Source organism: Oncorhynchus kisutch, linkage group LG4 (genome assembly GCF_002021735.2).
Source record: "Oncorhynchus kisutch isolate 150728-3 linkage group LG4, Okis_V2, whole genome shotgun sequence".
Classification (NCBI taxonomy): domain Eukaryota; kingdom Metazoa; phylum Chordata; class Actinopteri; order Salmoniformes; family Salmonidae; genus Oncorhynchus; species Oncorhynchus kisutch.
Window position 1 is genome coordinate 77,321,390 of NC_034177.2, and position 16,588 is coordinate 77,337,977.

Genomic DNA, 16,588 nt, shown 5'->3' on the forward strand with positions numbered 1-16,588 from the left:
GATGGGTAGCCAGCAGATTCCGACCCTACCGTTACGCTTGTTTAAACTGAGCTGCACTGTGGTCAGGACACAATCATGGTTGGATTAAAAGACTGAATGGTCAATCCGGGGTCTGTATTGGCCGTACAGTATTTAAGGCAATACGGCCTCTGCAGAAGTCAGGGCATTCATACCTCCTGCGCTTCACGGAGCAGAGCTGTTGAGCAGAGCTGTTGTGAAGGAAGTTATACGGAGCCCTCCGCATTGTTACAAAATTTGGGAGGTGCTCGGCATCGCCGTGCGGGGCTTGATTTGGCCTCCAAAAGCCACCGGAGGCTCAGCAATCGTGTCACACCCTCCGTATGGAGCCTCCGGCCCGCATTGCCAGATCAAGCATTGCCTGATTAACCATAAATCAGCTATAAGACACTGCGATGCTGGTGTGAGATATGTCACACCAGCTCTGACCGATATCTCACAGTGTCTTAATCTAACCATGATTGCATTCCGACCCCAGTGCAGCTCAGTGTAAACAAGCGTTACGGTAGGGTTGGAATCTGCTGGCTAGTTGATGGGTAGAGTTCAAATTAAATTAAATCCAATTTTACTGGTCACATACACATATTTTGGGTGTAGCAAAATGCTTGTGTTTCTAGCTCCAACAGTGCAGTAGTATCTAATAATTCACAACAATACACACAAATCTAAAAGTAAAAGAATGTAATTAAGAAATATATAAATATTAGGAAGCAATGTCGGAGTGGCATTGACTAAAATACAGCAGAATTAGAATAGAGTATATACATATGAGATGAGTAAAGCAGTATGCAGTATGCAGTAGCCTCTAAAGTGCAGGGTTGAGTAACTGGGTGGTAACCGGCTATTTAACAGTCTGATGGCCTTGAGATAGAAGCAGTTTTTCAGTCTCTCGGTCCTAGCTTTGATGCACCTGTACTGACCTCACCTCTGGATGATAGCGGGGTGAACTGGCTATGGCTCGGGTGGTTGTTGTCCTTGATGATCTTTATGGCCTTCCTGTGACATCGGGGGCTGTAGGTATCCTGGAGGGCAGGCTGTGTACCCCCGGTGATGCGTTGGGCAGACCGCACCACCCTCTAGAGAGCCCTGCGGTTACGGGAGTGCAGTTGCAGGGCAGGATGGATATAGGTCTATAACAGTTTGTGTCTAGAGTGTCAACCCCTTTGAGGTTGAAGAGGCGCTGTTGTGCTTTCTTCCCCGCTGATGAACTTGAAGCTTTTCACCTTCTCCACTGCGTCCATTCGATGTGGATAGGGGGTGTGCTCCCTATTTATTTATTTATTTATTTTTTTCACCTTTATTTAACCAGGTAGGCCAGTTGAGAACAAGTACTCATTTACAACTGTGACCTGGCCAAGATAAAGCAAAGCAGTGCGACAAGAACAACAACACAGAGTTACACATAAACAAATGTACAGTCAATAACACAATAGAAAAATCTATGTACAGTGTGTGCAAATAGAGTAGGGAGGTAAGGCAATAAATAGGCCATAAAGGCGAAATAATTACAATTTAGCATTAACACTGGAGTGATAGATGTGCAGATGATGATGTGCAAGTAGAGATACTGGGGTGCAAAGGAGTAAGAGGCTAAATAACAACATGGGGATGAGGTAGTTAGGTGTGCTATTTACAAATTGGCTGTGTACGGGTACAGTAATCGGTAAGCTGCTCTGACAGCTGATGCTTAAAGTTAGTGAGGGAGATATAAGACTCCAGCTTCAGTGATTTTTGGAATTCGTTCCAGTCATTGGCAGCAGAAAACTGGAAGGAAAGGTGGCCAAAGGAAGTGTTGGCTTTGGGGATGACCAGTGACATATACCTGCTGGAGCGCGTGCTACGGGTCAGTGTTGCTATGGTGACCAGTTAGCTGAGATAAGGTGGGGCTTTACCTAGCAAAGACTTATAGATGACCTGGAGCCAGTGGGTTTGGTGACGAATATGTAGTGAGGGCCAGCCAACGAGAGCATACAGTTCAAAGTGGTGGGTAGTATATGGTGCTTTTGTGACAAAAAGGATGTCACTGTGATAGACAGCATCCAATTTGCTGAGTAGAGTGTTGTAGGCTATTTTATAAATGACATCGCCTAAGTCAAGGATCGGTAGGATAGTCAATTTTACGAGGGTATGTTTGGCACCATGAGTGAAGGAGGCTTGGTTGCAAAATAGGAAGCTGATTCTAGATTTAATTTTGGATTGGAGATGCTTAATGTGAATCTGGAAGGAGAGTTTACAGTGTAACCAGACACCTAGGTATTTGTAGTTGTCCACATATTCTAAGTCAGAACCGTTCATAGTGATGCTAGTCGGGCGGGCGGGTGCGGGCAGCAATCAGTTGAAGAGCATGAATTTAGTTTTACTAGCATTTAAGAGCAGTTGGAGGCCACGGAAGGAGTGTTGTATGGCATTGAAGCTCGTTTGGAAGTTAGTTAACACAGTGTCCAAAGAAGGGCCAGATGTATACAGAATGGTGTCCTCTGCGTAGACGTGGATCAGAGAATCACCAGCAGCAGAGCGACATCATTGATGTATACAGAGAAAAGAGTCGGCCCGAGAATTTAACCCTGTGGCACCCCCATAGAGACTTCCAGAGGTGTGGACAACAGGCCCTCCGATTTGACACACTGAACTCTGAGAAGTACTTGGTGAAACAGGCGAGGCAGTCATTTGAGAAACCAAGGCAATTGAGTCTGCCAATAAGAATGTGGCGATTGACAGAGTCGAAAGCCTTGGCCAGGTCGATGAAGATGGCTGCACAGTGGCGGTTATGATATCGTTTAGGACCTTGAGCGTGGTTGAGGTGCACCCATGACCAGCTCTGAAACCAGATTGCATAGTGGAGAAGGTATGGTGGGATTCGAAAAGGTCGGTGATCTGTTTGTTATCTTGGCTTTCAAAGATTTTAGAAAGGCAGGGCAGGATGGATATAGGTCTATAACAGTTTGTGTCTAGAGTGTCTACCCCTTTAAAGAGGGGGATGACCGCGGCAGCTTTCCAATCTTTGGGGATCTCAGACGATACGAAAGAGAGGTTGAACAGGCTAGTAATAGGGGTTGCAACAATTTCAGCTGATAATTTAGAAAGAGAGGGTCCAGATTGTCTAGCCAGATTTGTAGGGATCCAGATTTTGCAGCTCTTTATTGAAGTCCAAGATCATCTCCTTTGTTTTGTTGACGTTGAGAGAGATGTTATTTTCCTGGCACCACTCTGCCAGGGGCCTCACCTCCTCCCTGTAGGCTGTCTTGTCATTGTTGGTAATCAGGCCTGCTACTGTTGTGTCGTCTGTAAACTTGATGATTGATTTGGAGGCGTGCGTGGCCACGCAGTCATGGGTGAACAGGGAGTACAGCAGGGGGCTGAGTATACATCCTTGTGGGGCCCCTCTGTTGAGGATCAGTGAATTGGAGGTGTTGTTTCCCACCTTCACCACCTGGGTGGCGGCCCATCAAGAAGTCCAGGACCCAGTTGCACAGGGCGGGATTCAGACCCAGGGCCCCGAGCTTAATGATGAGCTTGGAAGGTACTATGGTGTTGAAAGCTGACCTATAGTCAATGAACAGCATTCTTACATAGGTATTCCTCTTGTGAAGATGGGATAGTGCGATGGCGATTGCATCGTCTATGGATCTATTGGGGCGGTAAGCAAATTGAATTGTGTCTAGGGTGTCAGGTAAGGTAGAAGTGATATGATCCTTAACTAGCCTCTCAAAGCACTTCATGATGACAAAAGTGAGTGCTACGGGCAGTAGTCATTTAGTTCAGTTATCTTTACTCTCTTGGGTACAGGAACAATGGTGGACATATTGAAGCAAGTGGGGACAGTAGACTGGCATAGGGAGAGATTGAATATGTTCATGAAGTTGCATATGGTGTGCTGCTGTGCTGTCCCTAGATTTTGTTTTTGAAGTTGCAGCGGGGATTTGCATGTAGTCTTACATGTTGCAGGTTATGTATGGGAACAAACCTTCGATTCATCCTCCTCATTGTGCACATTTTGTATGATATCCACAAGGTGTCACTGAAATGCCTTCAACCATTGTCAGTTCAATGAATAATCAGTCACTGCATGGCAGCTATTTCTTTTTACTTTCATTCCTTGTATGGACATTCTTATTGGTCTTTACGTGTTAACACAAATTATTTTTCTAGTCTTGTTTGAGATAATTTATTATATGAGTACAACCCATAACCTACATAGGCTGCACACAATGCATAGGCCTAGTGACAGACTCACTTTACCTATAATCACTGACAAAGCTGACACATAAAATGTGAATCAACCTAACATAATACATTTGAGGTTATGCCCTGATAATCTAGTCTCTATGTCTACATACAACATAGTGCATTTCATGTGGATGGGGAAATGTCCATGACAACGTCAAAGAACTAACTAGCTCATTGTTCTATCTGACAATGTGCTTGCGCCCTATTTTCTTGAGCGCATTTGATTTTTGGCGGAAGAAGACACGTCCTCTACGGGTGAACGAGGAGGCTGGAATGGAAACGGAGTCGAGGGGGGCGATTCTTCGTCTAGAGCAGAGCTCCATCAGTAGACTCAAATCACCCAGTAGTAGGTTATACAGCCGTTATTCCCCTTTTCCAGCCAAGTGACTAAGTGATAGGAGAAGGACATCTCTGGCATATATATAATTGGAACAATCGTTGGCTTTATGCGGGGGAAAATGCAACCTTCAAGACTTAAAGGAACGTGATGGGAAGAGCATATATATACAAAAAAATTTTTTTACAGAATATTCTAACTCGACGTCCATTGGAGGAAAGCAGTTAATGTTTATAGCTCTGTGCTTCGTCATCATTCAACGTTAGATTTTTGTTTCATGGACCATTTTCTATATTATTAGCCTACCAGTACAGGTCTAATGTCTTAGTTTAGCACATGATTTAGCTGTAGATAGGTCAGCTGCCTTTACAGGCACAGACTAGATGGGATTCAATGGTTTAATGTTTTTTGATGGATTCCTTGTCCTTTAGTAAGTAAGTAGCAAGACAATCTAAGGTAGCTGCTGGTCCGAGAATTGTGGATTAATTACATTTTTCAGCAAAACCAGACGTCTATGGACATTTGTTCTTCATCGGCGAAATGAGTGTATGTTTAATTAAACCAAGCACATGAACGGCGTCTAAATTAAGGTCGTGTTCAGAGGGGTGAAAACCGACGTTGAGAATATTCCCCGACAAGGAGAAATACAATTTAATTCATATTCTCTGGAATTGTTGCTGTCCACCACAAGGAAATGGGAAGCGAGGTTTTTACGCCGTTGCTGGAGCAATTTCTGCTCACGCCTTTGGTCGCCTGGGTAAGGCACCCTAATTAACTATTCTCATGGAATTTGAGTCTCCTAATTAAACTGGGTATCAAAAATACATGCTAAGTTAAAAGTGATTTGGTTTTGCTGACATATTTGGCGTATTGTCCTATTTTTCAGGTTAAGGCGGCTGGGCATTCATCTGGAAACGATGGCACCAAACTATCGGAATACATTGAATTAGTGGATGGCATTTATTTAAACGAGATCATGCTTGAGATGTAAGTAGTAGCGTATTTGTCTTTTATGGGTACTCTCTTCACACCAATCAATTAATGAATGGCCACGCATGCTTCTCTGATCCATTGGTCAACGTTCGCCCTGCACTGTAGGTTACAGTCGACGCAAACACCCATGCACACATAAATTATTATTGATACAAATTCAGGACTTAAATTCAAACAATGTTTTTATTAATTCCTTAGAATGACACATTTCATTAGTGAAATATGTCAACCAACGATGCAAGGATGGGGTGTAAATCCGAATGAAATCAGTGTGAATTGTAGGTATTTTATGCAGTCAGTTCCACCACATCGAGTTCTGTATCGATGGCTCGAGTCGGCATCAGTTTATCTTCCACTCGAGCAGTCAGTCACAAAAAATGTCAGAACGTGAGGTGTCATCTGCAGCCTACTGGAAGACTCCCTGGCGCGTGCTCTTCTTGCCTGCTAGAATTGTACGGAGGGCGGCTATTCTGCCTCAATCACCCAGCCGACCTCTTGGTGAAGATTCAAAATGAGGAATCCGTCAATCTCTGCCATGATCACAGACACGCACGATAAATAAGAAGGCGGTCTCCACCCATGCTTTTGTCTGGGCTAGGTGTGCATGATACAGTGTGTCCATTTTGGCGTATTAATCCTGTACGTGTAGAATAACAATGACACCCCTAATCCAATTAACCAGGGCCTCTGACATTTATTATTGACATTATCGCCCTTTGACTTCAAAACCAGAAGGCAAACATCACATGAATTTCCTTTGTGTTATTGTCGAGCACTCTCTCCTTGCTCACTGTAAGCTTGTTACTTATCATGCATTCTATTAACAGGTCTAAACTCTACTGTGCCAATTATCTCACAGTTGTCAGGTAGGCCTACTACAATCTGGCCTCATGCTGCCTTGGCAACACTGTCCTAGGCTCTCTAGTCTTACTGGGTTGCCAATGACCTTGCAAACCCTACTCGGTTCTGCTTCAGCAAATTTGGTGCTGTATTCATTTCCATTACCCCAGTCGTCATACTAGTAGGACTAGTTTACAATTGCCAATATAACATGTCAAAGCCTCATATTTGGAATAGTTGATTCTCAGCCCAAGAACAGTTTTCATTTTTAATTAAATGTTGTTCAGCTGTGCTTGTTGGTCAGCAGGATGTTGGGGCAGGCCAGTCATTTCATCCTAGCTTTGTGTGTGTGTGTGTAGTACATTTTTGGGCAGCTGTTGGCACTAGTCTGCCCAGCAAGACTCACACAGAGGGCACGTTGTCAGAAGCTGTTGTGAATCGGGTCTTTGTCTCAGTTTATGACGGCTACATGTTTAGTTACAACAGTTTCATCTACATTGGCTCTTTTAAATGTCATCTTTTACTGGTAAACATTTACCTTTAGCTGGATCAACTTATTTTAGTCCAGCATGTTCTGTGATTTATTTGATTGGCCCCTAATCAAAATGCAGTGCCTCCAGTGGTCCATTTAGTTGTATAATATAATTGTTGTGAGGGTAGATGTAGTTAATATTAACCAGGTTACTGGTTGATTTGGTTCCGCTCATATGGCTTCATTCAGCCTGTTCAACAGGTCATAGCTACCAAATGTGATGATGTCTGCAATGATGCTGAATTCGGAACACATGCGGAGCAGGGAGCATTATTAACCGCCCAGAGGTTTGCAAAGCTAATGGCTTTGCCACACATGCCAACCCTCTCACTGCCTGTGTCTGTGTTGAAACTCCTGCAGAGTGCTGTTATTGTGGGCGTAATGGTAGGCATACTTGATATTGACCTGCCTGTGATCAATATAGCCTCGTAAAGGGGGGCTCAGTCTTTCCCATGAGCAGCCATTATCGAGAGAAGATTAAAACTATCCGTTTAAAAATGCACTTCTACAAGGCATACAGCAATCATCCTTCTATCACAGGGCTGTGAAGACTTTTAGCTTTGCACATCTTTCTAGTAGAGGATGCATCATGTACTGCATGAAATGAACATAAAACAAGTTGTAGAGCTTGTTGTCCAAATTCTGAGTTTGCCTGACTACCATTTGAAGCATCCCTTGTTGAATAATGAATGTGTGTGATTCATCACATACTGTACACAGATTGGGTCACCAAATGATTTAAGCAGCTGTATGTGTGTTATTTTGTAATAGCTCTCTCTGCAAGCTGTTGACAGGGAGGCAGGCAGACGTCAGTTGTCCAGGAAGCCCGGCTGGATAATCTAACGGCTAGTTGGAGGCACAGATGGCGTGGTGTCTCTGTTCTGCCCCTCAGTCACTACTGCCCAGCCAATTAGACCTCCCTTCAGCGACCTGTTTGGGTGAAGCACAGACGGACAGAAAACTGTAATTTCCCTCTTCTCATCACAGTGGTAAAAAAATAATAATCTGGTTGTACATGCATAATAAATTACAATGGTTTAGGTCAACATTTGGAATAAGGTGACTGGCTGCATGTTCATAGTGTCTGCAAAGGTTGACCTCAGTGGCCAATTCCGAGCTAGAAGCATTGAAGATAGATTTATGTATCAAGGCCATACTACATCCCCCTCATTCTGGAAGTGATATTGTTAGTATTAATATCTCCCATTTCAGTGTTCATATGCAATCACCTCAAAGTCCATGAAGCTAAGATCAATGAGACTATTGAGCATGTGTGACATAGACACGTGAATTCCACCTGAAGCCATGCAGCAGTTGTAAGGAAACCACCCTACCTGTGTTCCTGAGCCCCTCTCTCAACACCTCCGTCAGGACAAAAGCACCGACCAAGCGCGCGCGGCCCACTCCCAACACTTAAAACAGTTTAGAGGAAGATAAGATAGATAAGAAATCTGTTGAATGACAACAGTTTCATTATCTTAATCCAGATAGGATTAAAATCTCCAGCAGCCCCCCAATTCACACTCCTACATGGTTTCTTTCACCTGGAAAAACGGGTTATAAAATGCAACAGTGTCAGCACCACCACCTCTCTGCACACTGATGAACCAGACACAACACGCCTCTCTGCACACTCTCTCCCTGTGTTTTCACTGAGCAGCACGCCTCCTGCTTTTGTTCTCTCCCCTGCTTCGGTAGAAGGGGTATAATTTGTATGGCTGGTGTGTATCTGCTGAATTCTCCACAGCTGGGTTTTTTATCCTTGGAGATCAAATGCTTCAGTCGTAGGCTACTGACTGCCAGCCAGATATACAGCCAGCCAGATAGATAGATAGACAGACAGACAGCCATCCAGTCAGACAGAAGATGCTGCATCCTCCACCATTTATCTTGGCAGTTATTCGCCACAGATCTCCCTCTCTTCCTAGACTACTTACCATCTATGTGCCTGAACCGAGACATATCTCCCTATCTCTCTACCTATGGTTGGTGTTAACACAACAGAGCTGTTTGTTCTGTCTTTGAATGGTCACGTAAACAGGGGACATGTCTGATGTCACTAGTCTATTGAGGATGTTGAGCTGTAAAAAGCCATGTGAGTCATACATGCAGGAAACAGCTGTTGTGATCTTGAAAGGCTTCGGCTTTAACCAGGCCATGCAGAGACTCACAGGAATAGGAAAGGCCCAATGGAAATGTACAGCAATGACACAAAGCTCCATAGAGAACAAACTATCCATTAAAGCGCTTGAAAATAAGGCCGAGCTACAGTACCTACTGCCGCCGTTCCCTATCCCTGGATTATATACCATGTATGTGCTCTCCTGTAGAGAGAGTATATTTCAGTAGATTGCCGTGATACCGGTGCTGTCTGTAAGGGGCCGAGAGCTGACAAAATAAATGCACACACGTGAACATGAAACGATGGCAAAGCACTACAGCAGCTCTCTCTCTCTCTCTCTCTCACACACACACACACAGTCATTCTGCTTCACTGTCTTCCTGCCTGCATAGTACTGCATAGTCTCTGGGAATTCCGCTAGTTAGCCGTCCAAGTGGCTGAGAAGTCATCACTCCTCCTCCCCTAGTGTGGTTTTGAACTAGGTTTATATATACACCGTAAACCGGGGTATTTTGAAATACAGACAGTATCATTTTCAATACTGTTGTTGGGGGTTAAGTCACTGCTTATAACTAACTATAAGTTAAGTATAACTATAAGAAATCTAAGATGTGTGAAATTAATTATACCCAGCTCAGGGCTCCAGCTTTATTTGGTTTCCTAACTTGCTAGCTAAGTGGCTAGACGTCAAGATCAAGTTTATTGGATACAACAGAGACATGCAATCCCCGCCTGTGTCAAGATCCCTGCCCCCTAAATGGTGTGTATTTTTTGTTGAAATAGCGCCCCTTGTGTGAACTTCCTGTAATATGGTATACCCCGGTATGGTACAGTAACGGTATGAAAATCTGGGTACCGCCCAACCCTAGTTTGGACTGAGAGGCTCACTGGGCAGCCGTTCCCTGCTCTACCCTCTGCCCCTACTGACTTTGATGCAGCGTGTCAGAAGTAGGTTACTACCCAGCGCAGCGCACGTAGGATCCCCCGGGCGGTATTGTGCTCTGCATTGACTATTGACTTGTGCTTTGACTCTCCGTTTTTCAAAGCCTATTTAATCAGTGTGGTACAGTATTTAGATTTTGTCGACCTCACAAAGGGCCCTATTCAGGCGCCTGCAGCCAGTAACACTGGGGGTGATGTTGTCCAATGAGGGGTTGGGGGGGGCCTCAGCCCAAAAAAACTAAGCCGTGGCAGGATTGGGATTGTGTTTTCATGGCACATTGAATTGGCTGTGTGTTTCTGGCCCTGTGATGTATAGAGATGTGAGTTACTAAATTAGCATCCTCATTCCCCAGCTTCCTCTCTGTGCAACCAGAGCTCGGCCTGACAGGATTACAGCTCCCGCCATGCTATTTAATTAAGGGGTTAAGACGACCCCCCACAGGGTTCCTCTAGAGGGCTCTGAATGAGCGGCAGGGTCACGTGGCCAGTGCCATTCAGAGCACTGTTAAAGAGGACCCTGTCTTTCTGATTTGCAAGACTGAGGCGGCAGTGTGTGTGGGAGCACAGCTGATCAAAAGGCCTCAATACATCCGCTGTATAGACAAGTCAGTTCTCAGGGATGGTGGCTTTCATTTAAAATCATTATTGTTGTCATTTTTTATTTAGTTGAGTTCATAGTTCAATGAAGCTCCCTGGTCTCATGAATTGGGCCTTTTATTATTTTCTATGCCCTACTGCTTATCCTTACCAACACGGGAGTTTAGGAAGACACTGGAAACTTGTTTATTACATTTTGCAGTTGCTTGGCAACGGGCCTCTTTTTTCAATCATGGGAATTATGACGGAGACTCATTTAAAGACCGTTTTATCTCTTACTGAGTAGAGTGGTCTTTCGTGGAATTATCTAGAACAGAGTTAATGGTGAGGGAAGAAATTGTGTCAAGGTTAATTTGAAATCAGCCATATACACAGGAGGTTGTGTTAGACATCAATGCAAAAAGTTTGGATCGCAGATGCAGGCGTGTATTCACGTACATGCACACAAGCACACACGCATGTATACACACAACCCTGTTTACTATAGCTTTAATAACCATGCCATTAATGGGTTAAATGGCCATGCGACTAATGAGTTATTTTGTCATAAAGAATAATCGTGCCGTCCTCCAACATTGGGACATGCATAGTCTTTATCAGCAAAGCTTTAAGATCTCCAGACTAGACCAGTAGATCAGTGCAGCGCTGCATTGTCGCACCATCAGATGGGCTTCAGTGAGAAAAGTGGTCAGAGGAGAGTATCCAGAGACATCTGACCATTGAAGGAGGCCTGCATGTCTGAATCTCTCAGCTCGTAAACCATGTTGGTCCAAAACCTTTGGTTGATGATCATCAAAGCACAGGTCTGAACTGACAGGCGGTAGAGGAGAGACTCAGAAATTGGGTCAACTTTGATGGTTTGTTCAGTCATATGGTCTGTGAAGAAAGATGAGATTACAGTATATTCCTATGCTTATGTCTTGTTAGTGTTCAATCGTTCAATTCCACTTCATTGAATTTCAGGTACACTACATGTGGACACCTGCTCGTCGAACATCTCATTCCCAAATCATGGGCATTAATATGGAGTTGGTCACACTTGCTACTATAACAGCCTCCACTCTTCTGGGAAGGCTTTCCACTAGATGTTGGAACATTGCTGCGGGGACTTTCTTCCATTCAGCCACACGAGCATTAGTGAGGTCGGGCACTGATGTTGGGCGATTAGGCCTGGCTCGCAGTTGGCGTTCTAATTCTTCCCAAAGGTGTTCGATGGGGTTGAGGTCAGGGCTCTGCTCAGGCCAGTCAAGTTCTTCCACACCGAACTTGACAAACCATTTCTGTATGGACCTCGCTTGGTGCACGGGGCATTGTCATGCTAAAACAGGAAAGGGCCTTCCCTAAACTGTTGCCACAAAGTTGGAAGCACAGAATCATCTAGAATGTCATTGTATGCTGTAGCGTTAAGTAGGTTTGCACATTTTGGGGAATATTCAGAGGTGGAAACTTTCTGTCGGAATTAACCGGAATATATGGGAATTAACGGAAATATATGCAAATTAATATTAATACCATTTAAATGTAATGTTTTTTGCATTGGATATATTTACCATAACATATGGAGACAGAAACATAAACATTTGACCTTATCATAAGTAGACATAATTAAAAATGATTAAATCCTTCCAATAGAAGTTTTTCAAACGATTTAGTTACGTTGAACTTTAATTAGAGTTGACTCTTCACATGGGATGATTTCACTAAACAACAAAAGAAAGGGAATATTGAATGATCCCCAATGATCCATCGCATCTCCCAAAAACGTTTTCAACATACAGTACATCTGTAAAATGATAAGTCTAGAAACTAAAGCTTAGGTTGTCCTCTCAGTCTTCTCCCTGGACCTCCTCGATGTCCACCTCTTGAACATCAGACTCTGAGGCCTCATCTTCACTGTCACTTTCCAACCTTGTTGAGGATGGCCCGTTGTCAGGCTCAAAAAGCCTTTGGGTCCAATATGTACGCTGCAGTGTGTATGGGCTTCAGGCAGAAGTCTTCACGCTTTTTGATGTATTTCAGAACTGCAGTTTCCTATGCTTGGAGCAACAGTGAAGTGGGCAGTATGGATTTCTTCTCTGACATCTGCAAGCAGAGTCTGAACATCAGACAGGATGGCATTGTTTCCCTCAATCCGTGCAATGGCTACTGCTATAGGTTTCAGGAGTTTCAGGCTGTTTACCACTCTCTCCCAAAATACATCATCCAGGAGAACCCTCTTGATGAAGCTGTCCATATCGGAAGACTGTAATATGGCCATTTCTTGGAGAGACTCCTTCCCCTCCAGGAGATTGTCAAACATGATGACAACACCACCCCAACAGGTGTTGCTGAGCAACTTCAATGTGCTCTTATTCTTCTCACTTTGCTTGGTGAGGTAGATTGCTGCTATAACTTGATGACGCTTCACATACCTAACCATTTCCTTGGCTCTCTTGTAGAGTATCCATTGTTTTCAGTGCCATAATGTCCTTGAGGAGCAGATTTAATGCATGAGCAGCACAGCCAGTGGGTGTGATGTGAGGGTAGGACTCCTCCACTTTAGATCAAGCAGCCTTCATGTTTGCAGCATTTTCTCTAACCAGTGGAAATTCCTCCTGTGGTCCAAGGTCATTGATGATTGCCTTCAGCTCATCTGCAATGTAGAGACCATTGAGTCTGTTGTCCCTTGTGTCTGTGCTCTTGTAGAATACTGGTTGAGGGGTGGAGATGATGTAGTTAATTATTCCTTGCCCACGAACATTCGACCACCCATCAGAGATTATTGCAATACAGTCTGGTTTCTCTATGATTTGCTTGACCTTCACTTGAACTCTGTTGAACTCTGCATCCAGCAAAAGAGTAGATAAAGCATGTCTGGTTGGAGGGGTGTATGCTGGGCAAAGAACATTAAGAAATCTCTTCCAATTAGAAGTTGACCGATGATGATTTTTCAACGCCGATAACGATTATTGGAGGACCAAAAAAAGCCGATAATGATTAATCGGCACATGTATTTATATATATATATTTGTAATAATGACCATTACAACAATACTGAATTAACACTTATATTTTAACTTAATATAATACATAAATAAAATCAATTTAGTCTCAAATAAATAATGAAACATGTTCAATTTGGTTTAAATAATGCAAAAACACAGTGTTAGAGAAGAAAGTAAAAGTGCAATATGTGCCATGTAAAAAAGCTAACGTTTAAGTTCCTTGCTCAGAACATGAGAACACCAGATTTCATTCTGGTGGTTCCTTTTAACATGAGTCTTCAATATTCCCAGTTAAGAAGTTTTAGGTTGTAGTTTATTATAGGAATTAAAGGACTATTTCTCTCTATACCATTTGTATTTCATATACCTTTGACTATTGGATGTTCTTATAGGCACTATTGTATTGCCAGCCTAATCTCAGAAGTTGATAGGCTTGAAGTCATAAACAGCTCTGTGCTTCAAGCATTGCAAAGAGCTGCTGTCAAATGCAGGAAAGTGCTGTTTGAATGAATGTTTACGAGCCTGCTGCAGACTACCACCGCTCACTCAGACTGCTCTATCAAATATCAAATCATAGACTTAATGATAATATAATAAATATACAGAAATACGAGCCTTAGGTCATTAATATGGTCAAATCCGGAAACTATAATTTCGAAAACAAAACGTTTATTCTTTCAGTGAAATACGGAACCATTCTGTATTTTATCGAACGGGTGGCAAACCTAAGTCTAAATATTGCTGTTACATTGCACAAACTTCAATGTTACGTCATAATTATGTACAATTCTGTCAAATTAATGAAGGTCTTTGTTAGGAAGAAATGGTCTTCACACAGTTCGCAACGAGCCAGGCGGCCCAAACTGCTGTATGTACCCTGACTCTGCTTGCTTAGAACGCAAGGGAAGTGACACAATTTCCCTAGTTAATATTGCCTGCTAACATGAATTTCTTTGAATTAAATATGCAGGTTTTAAAAAATATACTTGTGTATTGATTTTAAGAAAGACATTGATGTTTATGGTTAGGTACATTGGTGCAACAATTGTGCTTTTTTCGCGAATGCGCTTTTGTTAAATCATCACCCGTTTGTGATGATAATAAATTAACAGTCATGATTATATGCAATGCAGGATAACCTAGTTAAACTAGTAATATCATCAACCATGTGTTGTTAACTAGTGATTATGTTAAGATTGATTGTTTTTTATAAGATAAGTTTAATGTTAGCTAGCAACTTATCTTGGCTCCTTGCTGCACTCGTGTAACAGGTGGTTAGTCTGCCACACAGTCTCCTCGTGGATTGCAATGTAATTGGCCATAATCGCCGTCCAAAAATGCAGATTACCGATTGTTATGAAAACTTGAAATCGTCCCTAATTAATCAGCCATGCCGATTAATCGGTCGACCTCTACTTCCAATGCACATTGCCTGTGAGCATCAGAGGTGAACCAGTTGCATACACAGCTTGAGCAAGACATTCATCAGCATTTCTATGACAACGTTCCTCCATTGAGTCAAAAAACCTTCTGATTCTTCACATATGATTTGACTATCGATAAGGTGTCAGAGGTTGCTTGTTGTGAGCGCTGAGGGAACTTTATGAACTTGGCCAGATGATTCTGCATCTTTGTTGCATTCTTCACATATGATTTGGCACAGTATTTGCAAATGTACACAGCTTTTCCAACTACATTAGCTGCAGTGAATTGTCTCCACACATCAGATAGTGCCAATGGCATTTTCCTGTAAAGTTTAGAAAACGATGAGTTAAAAATAATTACAGATAAATAGTTAAGCGGTTAGATTAAACAACTCCTTTGTAAGACAAATGTTTTAAAATGGAACATGTACAGTGCCTTGCGAAAGTATTCGGCCCCCTTGAACTTTGCGACCTTTTGCCACATCTCAGGCTTCAAACATAAAGATATAAAACTGTATTTTTTTGTGAAGAATCAACAACAAGTGGGACACAATCATGAAGTGGAACGACATTTATTGGATATTTCAAACTTTTTTAACAAATCAAAAACTGAAAAATTGGGCGTGCAAAATTATTCAGCCCCCTTAAGTTAATACTTTGTAGCACCACCTTTTGCTGCGATTACAGCTGTAAGTCGCTTGGGGTATGTCTCTATCAGTTTTGCACATCGAGAGACTGAAAATTTTTCCCATTCCTCCTTGCAAAACAGCTCGAGCTCAGTGAGGTTGGATGGAGAGCATTTGTAAACAGCAGTTTTCAGTTCTTTCCACAGATTCTCGATTGGATTCAGGTCTGGACTTTGACTTGGCCATTCTAACACCTGGATATGTTTATTTTTGAACCATTCCATTGTAGATTTTGCTTTATGTTTTGGATCATTGTCTTGTTGGAAGACAAATCTCCGTCCCAGTCTCAGGTCTTTTGCAGACTCCATCAGGTTTTCTTCCAGAATGGTCCTGTATTTGGCTCCATCCATCTTCCCATCAATTTTAACCATCTTCCCTGTCCCTGCTGAAGAAAAGCAGGCCCAAACCATGATGCTGCCACCACCATGTTTGACAGTGGGGATGGTGTTCAGGGTGATGAGCTGTGTTGCTTTTACGCCAAACATAACGTTTTGCATTGTTGCCAAAAAGTTCAATTTTGGTTTCATCTGACCAGAGCACCTTCTTCCACATGTTTGGTGTGTCTCCCAGGTGGCTTGTGGCAAACTTTAAACAACACTTTTTATGGATATCTTTAAGAAATGGCTTTCTTCTTGCCACTCTTCCATAAAGGCCAGATTTGTGCAATATACGACTGATTGTTGTCCTATGGACAGAGTCTCCCACCTCAGCTGTAGATCTCTGCAGTTCATCCAGAGTGATCATGGGCCTCTTGGCTGCATCTCTGATCAGTCTTCTCCTTGTATGAGCTGAAAGTTTACCAGGTCTTGGTAGATTTGCAGTGGTCTGATACTCCTTCCATTTCAATATTATCGCTTGCACAGTGCTCCTTGGGATGTTTAAAGCT

The 16,588-nt window shown here is 42.9% G+C and overlaps 1 protein-coding gene across 10 annotated transcripts in view; it reads left to right on the forward strand.

Moving 5' to 3' along the window:
* Positions 1–4,493: 4,493 nt before the first annotated feature.
* Positions 4,494–16,588, forward strand: part of LOC109890019 (girdin) — a 78,951-nt gene continuing 66,856 nt past the window's right edge. For all 10 annotated transcript variants that reach the window (XM_031823678.1, XM_031823682.1, XM_031823683.1 and 7 more), the window contains exons 1-2: positions 4,494–5,339; positions 5,469–5,569. In XM_031823678.1, the coding sequence (XP_031679538.1) occupies positions 5,277–5,339; positions 5,469–5,569 (164 nt within the window). In that variant the 5' untranslated portion in view covers positions 4,494–5,276. The remainder of the gene's footprint in view (positions 5,340–5,468; positions 5,570–16,588) is intronic.